We start from the raw sequence: 8,976 nt of genomic DNA on the forward strand, positions 1-8,976 counted from the left end.
TTCTTCTTCTTCTTCTTCTTCTTCTTCTTCTTCTTCTTCTTCTTCTTTCCTTTGTTTGAGACAGGGTTTCTCTGTGTAGCCTTGGCTGGCCTGACTCACTCTGTAGACCAGGCTGGCCTTGAACTCAGAGATCCACCTGCCTCTGCCTTCCTGAGTGTTGGGATTACAGGCATGGAGCACCATGCCCAGTGGCAATTGAATTCTTGACTGAAGCTAAATTTAACATAAACTGCGGATGTGGCTACTGGCATAAGAGAGCCTGGTTCCAGTGCTCATGGTCCACTCTCCAGTTAATTCCTTACTCATGAAACCCCAAATTGGTTCAGGCAGTCAGAAGCCACTGGCTTCAAGGGAGGAGAACTCCTCTCAAGCTCCGTGGAGATGTGAATTTTGACTGCTTGAAGGAAAATGGCAACATGATCCTATTCCCTGTAACTGGTTTAGGAGACTACAGATGAGGCAAATCCAGCCAATGACACAGGGGAGTCTGCTGGGGGACTCAGAAATTTCTCCTTTACGTAAAAAAAAGGGAGGGGGCTCTAGCTCTAGCTGCTTCTGGCCCTTAGATTACTACATAAAGATGTGCTGTTTGGAGTTCCTGCCACCATTTTGAGTCCCTGTGGGGATAGAAACCAGCACACTATGGAGAGCCGATCTAGAGAGGGAAGAACCTGGGTTATCACTAATGTTGTCGACTCACAATTGAATAACTTTGTTGTTTGTGAAAGTTCTTGGGAATGGAAAGATAATCCAGTGTTAGTTAAGAGTGCTTGTGCTCCTCTAGGGGACCCAAGTTCAGTTGCCAGGCTCTACACTGGCAGCTGATGATGGACTGCAGCACAGCTACAGGTCATCCAAGGCTTTTTCCTGTGCAGTTCAGGTACTTGTGTACAAATGGTGTGCATTCATTAAAATCCCAAATTCTTGGAGGGATACCATAATATGAGCTGGGAGCTATGGCTACCCTGGAAACAGAGGAAGGAGGATCCCTGGAGTGTAGCCTGTCAAACACAGCACGACCATATACTAAAGAAGAATAGCAGGATACTTGGGTCTTCTGTTAAAACCAACCAGAAGTCTTCTTGGGCAACAGCAAATATGTGGCTTTGCAGCCTGTTTCTGCCTCTAATTTGGTCACCGTCAAATACAGCATTCCTCTCCCCTTATTGTTCTCAAACGAATGTTTCAAACAGTCATTAACAATTAATTAGAGGTGATATGTGAGATAGAAATCTGTTAACTGTTCTTGCTTTAGGGCAAAATAACACAAGCATCTGGTTCACCATCAACCCTCTTTCAAGCATTTCTTTACAGGGGCCCTAGGTAACCATTAGAAAGTATTTCTGTGAAATCACCAACATGTCAGTACTCATGGAACCGGCCCAGAGAAGCAGCTAAAACTGCCCTGCACCAGAGGAGCTGGCTTTCTCTGGAACCAAGTACATGAAAATGTGCTTTTGTATTTGCTTTGCTTCCTCCCCCTACCTGGGACAGGGTCTTCCTCTGTGGCTCCGCTGGCTTCAAACTCACAATTCTCTTCCTTCAGCCTCTTGAACATTGGGATTACAAGCTTGCCCCACCACCCCAGCAGCATGTACTTGTGCTTTGGGGGTTCTTTGGAAGGGAAGGTCATTACACAACAATCTTTACTTGAATATAATGGAGCAAAAATGCTCTTTTATTCATCTGATGTACATTAAATATCTTTGCAGCTATTACATGAATGATATTATCTGGCACATAAATGGACACACACTTCCACATGTGATAGATTTGCGCTGTACATGAGCCATCCCACATGAAGCATGCCCTTTCACAAGGATACACAAGGCTGTCTCAGAACATTTTGTGAAAATACGCTTGGCCCAACATTTTGGCACTCGGAAATGAGACACAAAGGAGCATACCAGAAAGACGAGTTCACAGCAGGGTCAGCTGAGCTAGAGACGGAGACTCCAGGAACCTGAAGGGAGAGTTACTGAGGTTCACACATGCAGCACATATATATAGTCCAATAGGGAGGTGGGGCCGGACCAGACAGGGGACAGTAGACAGAGCGCCGAAAAGAGAAAAGAGGGAATACAAAGCCGAAACACCTGTACACCCACACCAAGGACAGGACCGCTGCCGAGATCTCATTGCCAAGAGCAGGATGGGGCTGTAGACTGAGGGGAGGTGGGCCTGAGGGAGCCTCTTCTGGGGCTTTCCTTTATCTATGCAGACACTAACAGAGCTCCTGGTCTGGCCAGGCGGCAAACATACAGCCACATTTTGGAAAGTGCATGAACTAGCTGACTTAGTGCAACTTCCCCCTGAAGGAACAACATCCAGAGGCCAGTGGCTTCTCTGCACAGCTGGCCCTATTCTGAGGCAATATGAATGTGAAAAGAAGCCTTGGACTTATGGGTGATGTAATGCTGACTCACAAGCCCAAGGGGACATTCAATTCCACCTGGCCTAGATCTGTATGTTGGGAGGCCCAACCTCCTTCCCCAACAAAGCCAGGGTCCTGTGCATGCCAGCAAAGCACGCTGCTGCTGAGTTTTGGGAAAGCAAGCATTCTTCAGGGCTTCAGATAGTGATATGTTGCTGATTGTTTCCCAATGCTTGGAGTTATTTGGGGTTGGAGGCATCTGACCTGTAGCATTTGTTGCTTTCCATGCTGTAAACGTTACCTCGGTGGATGAGCTCAGTATAATGTCACTGACCCTGTCACTGAGAATATAATTCCAATAGGACAGACTCCATTACACAGTATTTCCATAACAGACATATAATAGGCATATCTTACCTCAAGGGCATGGCTAACAGAAAAATCTAGCAAAATAAGTAGAAAGTGATGATATGTAACTTTAAAATGTAACTGATTTAACTGTATTTACCTTTCAGTGATGGCTATATTTCTTGACTGGCTTTCAAAATTTCTGAAATGACTGACTCTAAGAACTGGGTTGAGCCTTTTTCCAGCCATGATTGGATTTAGACAACACAACCCTCTATGGTCTAGCTGGCCAGTCCTCAAGAGCACCTGAAAGCTGCTCAGGGCACAATATCCTTGCTGCCAGTTTTGGCTTGGTATAAAAATGTATCTGAGTTTGAAGCAAAGTCTGAAAGCTGTTGCTCTTTTTAGTTCTCGATTTTCCTGGCTCTGGGTCACATGCAGATTTGGGAGGGCCATTGTTGCAGGGTAAGCATCAGACCTTCAGCTCTGCGCAGGGACTTACACAGACAGGAGAGACCATGTGCCATCTGTTTCCCACAGAACGCCATGATCCTGCAGAGAGATGCTTCTCTCAGAAGACGAAGCTCAGAGCTGGGCCACTGCTGGTCTTATCAGGGTGTGGCGCTAGGAAGACATCAGAATCCAAACCTTAACAGGGACCCATGGAGTGCCATATCACTGCATTCCTGCTCCCCACGTTCTCCATCCTCTGTGCTCCAAGAAGGTAAGGGCATGTACAGTCCTCGGTCAAGAAGATATACATTCCTGTATCCCGGTGTCTCAGAAAAGGTACCCTCACCTTTGTACACCGCTAGAATTAAGAGGTCACGAGAGGAAGGAAGGAGCGCGATTAATGAAAGGGAGAAAGTGAATATGAGCCGCCCAGAGACTGAGCTGGTGAGGAGGAAGGGCACCCACAGCTCTCAGAGGGCCAGAGACTACATCTTCTCTTTGCCCTGCATCCTTGAAGGCTCCAGGACCTCACACATCCTTTGCAGCTTCAAAACACCTAGCAACAACCCCATGCTCCATTCCAAACTGTAACCTGCAAATTCCCTGGCTTCCTGTGGTCAGAACCTGTTTTCTGGGTGGCTTATTTGCTGAGGCTAGAGAAGGGGAAAGTTGCTTTTGGTTGTTTGCAAGGCAGTGTGACTGGGTCACAAATCTCTAACATCAGAAAGGAAACACCCCCAGGAGGGTTGGAGTAGAGGCCAGAGATTAGCAGTCAGCTGCCAGGGCTTGCCAGGTCCTGGAAGGAGAACCCTAGTGTGCCTAGAGTTGACAGGCTTACTTCCCAGCTCCCTGTAAAGAACAGCTCTGGGGAAATCAGAAAGGCTATCTTTGCTGTGGAGTCTCTTCTTTGAACAGTATCTTAGTGCAATTTCCTGTTGAGACCATTTGAAGAAACACAGGCCTGAATGTGTTTTTTATTTGTCAAGTACTGTTTAGTACTCCCTCCCACAAAGGCCATCTATGTAGAGGTGTTTCCTTCTGTCACAGGTAACCCAGTCACTGCATAGTTCTTGTACAACCTGTTGTAGATCGTAAGTTGTTTAAAACTTGGAAAAATAAGACATTTGGTGGAGAGACCTAACACACGATATGAGACAGTCTTGTCTCACATTCCTGTCTCTCTCGGTTCCCAAAGAAATACTGCATAGGGTTAAATATCTGCACCCAGCCCAGCGCCTCGCCACCTAGCACCCTGGAGGCCTTGACCATGCAACAAGCATGTGCAAGGAGAGACTGACACATTTTACCGAACCCTCACCTCTCTTCGGCTCCACCAGGTTTAATCAGCAACCTAAACAGACCCACAGGCTGTGTGCCCTGTGCTTCAAAATGCTGGCATGACTAAATTGCATCTGGGGGTTGAGAAAAGTGGAAGGAAGCCCTGGCAACGGCTTGTGTGTGGTTGGTGAGAGGTTGTTGACAGGGGAATGGTCAAAAGCGAAAGACAAGTGGAGACTCGCCGGTTTCCTGAAACAGGGAAAGGACAGGCAAGGTATCTAATGTATCCTGACAACTTACTTCTGTCAGATTACAAGAGAAAATTTATCTAAAATGGACACTTTGCTCAGCAGAAGAAAAATGTGAAGAAACATATGATCAATTTCACATCATTTTACTGTATGGATGTGTTTTCTGTTGTCTCAGTGTAACTTTCTTTCCTTGGGGGGTGGGGTGGTTGGTAACTAAGTTTGGCACAATATGGGATTTAAAGGAAGCTTGATGTACAGTCCCTTGCCCCAAACAGTATGCTAGTTTTCTACAAATCCAGGTGAAGGTCAAGTCCAGGTATTCCTGACTTCAGAGTCTTTCATACACAAACAACTAAGGCATCTTGATGAAGCACTAGGTAAAAGCCTTTCTAATATAAGGTAGCAACAAATCGGAGAATATCATATTCTATTTTGATTGGCAGAGAACATCAGAAAGTATTCCCATGGAATGCTCTGGAAGCAATCCTAGAGTTTAGAATGTCTACCAGGCGCACTAATCTTGTTGCTGGAGTGTTATCAACGGGACATCGGACTCTCCCTGTTATCGTATCTCCTTCCCTACCTCCTCCTTGATTTCCTAAGATATTCTGAAGGCAGGTAAGTTTTTGGGTACAAACTTGAGCCCTCATTGGGTAAGATTTCTAAATGAGGGTCCACCTACCAATTTCTGTCAAATCATTGAGAAAACTGCTCCTGATGGCACAGGTCTATTTAAGGCAACACTTCAAGGAAGCAGTGAAATAGATGGACAGGGCGCTACATCTTTGCATCTACATCCTTCAGCTTGTCTTCCAACTGCAGTGCATCTTCCAGGGCCCCCCCACCCCGGGCGGTGAACAACGGCACTGAAGTGAGAGACCCTCAAGGTCCTGTGGGGTGGGCAACACAGACAACATAAAAACTGTTCTGCCCCACTGTGTGAGGTCTTTCCAAGCAACCTCTTTGCAGACTCACTTATTCTGTAATCTTAAATCCATGGTCAAGGTGGGCGTCCCATCAGCAGAAGGCAGAGCAGGTGCTCTCACGGTAGCCCTGCAGTTGTCTGGAGAATAAAATAGTGCCAACCCTTTTCTCTACAGGTGGAGAAATTGAGGGCCACTGTGCCCAGCGGCTTTTTCTTGGCCTTTTGGCCAAGATCAAGTGCCTTCTCCCCAGAAACATCTCTAAGACCCCACTGATCTCGAGTATTGGGTCAGAACTCAAGTGTGAGCTGAATCAGGAAGCAAGACTGAGTGTGAGCCTTCAGCCCCAACACGCAGGGTGGTGCAACGCACAGAAGTCACAGGTTTGTGTTGTGTTTTATGTGGTCCCCTATCGAGAGGATTCAGGGATCATAAAACTTGGGCGGCATTCTGGACTGACTGTGAAGAGCAATGGTAGGAACTTCCGTTAGGAAACGAGTTCAAAATGCAGGTGCAAATGGGGCTGTTCCCTTTCATTTTTGAAACAGATTTAAATTTCCTTTTTTTTTTTCACATTAAGTGGGATGGCAGATGTCTGCCCTGGTGCCAAGGCTTGTGATACTCACATAACTGGGGCTTCTGTTGAATCTCACGGTTGTATCTTAACCTCTAGTTAACAAGCCACACTTCATCTTGGGAAGCAGCAAGGACAGTGTCATGGACAACAAAGGTGATGCACAGTGATGGGGCTGAGGAAAAGCAGTGACCAAGAAGGTTTGTGACCACTGATTGTCCAGGATATTACAGAAGACATCCCTCTTGGGCCACCTGAGAAGCCTGGGGTAGGGGACTACAATGGTTCTCCTGAAGAGGACAGATGAAGTGGGTTTATGAAGTGGGACTTATGAAAAGAACATATGAAGTGGGGTTCTGCTGAGTTAGCATGCTGACCCAACCCAGCAGCCAGATAAAATTCTAAATAACTCTGTCCTACAGTTTGGAATGCACTTGATGTAGTTACACTATAAGACAGAGAATGGAGACAATTTGAGATTAAGGATTACCCAGTAAATTCAAAGCAATGCCCTTGTATATGTCTGCTTTTTTTGCACTGGGAAGATAGGAATCCATATCTTACTTTTGCAGCAATTTTGTTGCATGCCACATTCAACCAAAAGATCAGCTATGGGCCTCCGACATGTCTTTTACAAGAAGACAAATAATGGGTTAAGTGAGGGGGGAAATGAGCCCACATGGAAAGAGAATAACGATACTTTCTTGGGCTTTAAAAACACAGGTTTGTTTCTCAGCGATGAGAAGGGAAGTGGCAAGGAGTTCTGTTCTGGTCCCTGCTTTGTGGGTGTCTTTCAAGTCAATCATGTTTCGTCTTAAAGATTTGCCTTCTTCCAGGTCATCTCCAAAGATTTTGCTGATACCCTTGACATCCTGGCTCTGAGTGCCCATATCATCTCCAGGGAATGACTCTCTTTCTGCAGCTTCCCATCTTAATTCTAGGCTGTCCCCTCCACCAAGCCTGAATTACTTGATGGGGACAGTGGATTAATGGCTTATGTTAATCAAAGAGCTTTTCACAGAATTTGAGCTCCAGAAGGGATCAGGGAATGTGGTAGGGGAGGGGAGGCAGGGGCCCCTCAGGGAGCCAGGCCATCTCTGAACATAATGATTAGTGGAAACAAAAGTTTCCTTTTTCTGCAAGCCCCAGGGCTTTGGTCATGCAGGAAAAGCTTCAAATAAGCAACAAGGATCACCCTCCAACACGGCAGAGGGAGTTTAAAAAGAGAATGTTGTTTAAATATGAGACTTATGCTGGCTGTTATCACAGGCTGCAAATCTACAAGAAGGCTTCAGATTTCAAAGATGTGTAAAAGAATGAGCTTGGGGGAGGGGGACTCAGCGAGAGACCAGGTCATTTAGCTGACAACTGGCCCGTGGGAATGTCCTGTTGACCTCTCCTTGCCATGCTCATGAAGATTCCGAAGGTAAAACAGACAGAAATCCACCAGGAGATGCTGTCCTGCCTGCCAGAGGGTAGCTTGTGAGAGCAGGCTCAGAAGCAGCCCAGAGACAAGGCTGGAGCCCACAGCCTGGGAAGGCTGGCAGGACCTGCTGTACAGCTTCTGGCTAAGAAGTGACAGTGGACAGTTGACTAAAGGAGGGCGGGTAGTTTTGACCCTCAAGTAACAGTACTGAGAGAGGTACCCCTTTGCATTTCCCGATGGCTTTGGTTGTGAATTTCTTGCCGGTTTCTAATTTCTACAGCCAATTGCTGGACCAGAAACTTGGGAGGGAATAATTTTTAAGAAATGGCTTTTCCCCCTCTGTATCTGCAATCTGGCCAGGTCTGGGAGAGCTTTCCAGGAAATGCAAAGAGAGGCAGAAGATCTCCGATCTGTTTTCAAACACTGTGACTGCGGTGATTTGCATGCCACAGTCACATACTGTGATGCCCCAGCCCTCACATGTATTGGGTACTGGGCTTTCTATCTGCAATCTGCCTTCTACAGCTCAAGCAGTTTTTTGCTGCCAACTGGGGACAGACTTTCTTATTAGCAAAATCACCTTAAAAGTCCTGCCTGAAAGAGCCCATCCCAAGCGTGTCACACAATTCTTTTGAAGCACCCTGCTGTAACAGCTAGAGTGGCTGGATGTCCTTTTTCTAAGTAAACAGGAAATATCACTCTGTATGAAAAAAAAGAAAGAAAGAAAGAAAAAGAAATCCCTTTCCTCAGCACAAACTCAATCAAGCCAGCCTAAGCTTCCTGTTAATGAGGCGCCAGGATCAGGGTCTGTTTCTTACACCAGCACAGCCTTTACCCCGGGACATTTTAGGAACACTTCCACAGGGCACTGGGGAGCAGGAGCAGCACAGTTAGGAAAAGATAACAATGCGTGGGAAAAGAAGAAAACGGTGCAAATCACGATACGCAACTACACTTGAGGTCACAGCAAAAGTTGGTGTTCTGACACTTGGCCACCTTTCTACACACAAAAACTCTGAAGCCTCTAGTCGGGCAGGAGGACCAACCGATGGCAGGAGAAGGAAATGGCTTTTGTTCAGTCACATCAGGACCTGGGTTCGTGTGTCAGGCAGGCGTAGCCCCACGAGTCCGCCACACACGAGCACGGTGGAAGCCAGCAGGATGGGGATTGCTTTGGTAATGCTGACCAAGGATCCAAATATTAAGTTTCCCAGGACGGCCGCCGCTTTACAGAGCGCGTTCAAGAAGCCAAAGCCCGTTGCTCTGAAAAGGACAGAAACACAGACAGGATTTAGAAAACGATGTGTGTGTGTGTGTGTGTGTGTGTGTGTGTGTGTGTGTGTGTGTGT

General features: G+C 46.6%; 1 protein-coding gene across 1 annotated transcript in view; it reads right to left on the bottom strand.

Annotated features, from left to right (window-relative positions):
- Positions 1-1,661: 1,661 nt before the first annotated feature.
- Sv2c (synaptic vesicle glycoprotein 2C) overlaps positions 1,662-8,976 on the bottom strand; it is a 194,868-nt gene continuing 187,553 nt past the window's right edge. The window contains exon 13 of the mRNA XM_055598424.1: positions 1,662-8,890. Coding sequence (XP_055454399.1) covers positions 8,707-8,890 — 184 coding nt within the window. The 3' untranslated portion in view covers positions 1,662-8,706. The remainder of the gene's footprint in view (positions 8,891-8,976) is intronic.

Source organism: Psammomys obesus, unplaced genomic scaffold (genome assembly GCF_907164565.1).
Source record: "Psammomys obesus unplaced genomic scaffold, mPsaObe1.curated_primary_1811, whole genome shotgun sequence".
Taxonomy (NCBI): Eukaryota; Metazoa; Chordata; class Mammalia; order Rodentia; family Muridae; genus Psammomys; species Psammomys obesus.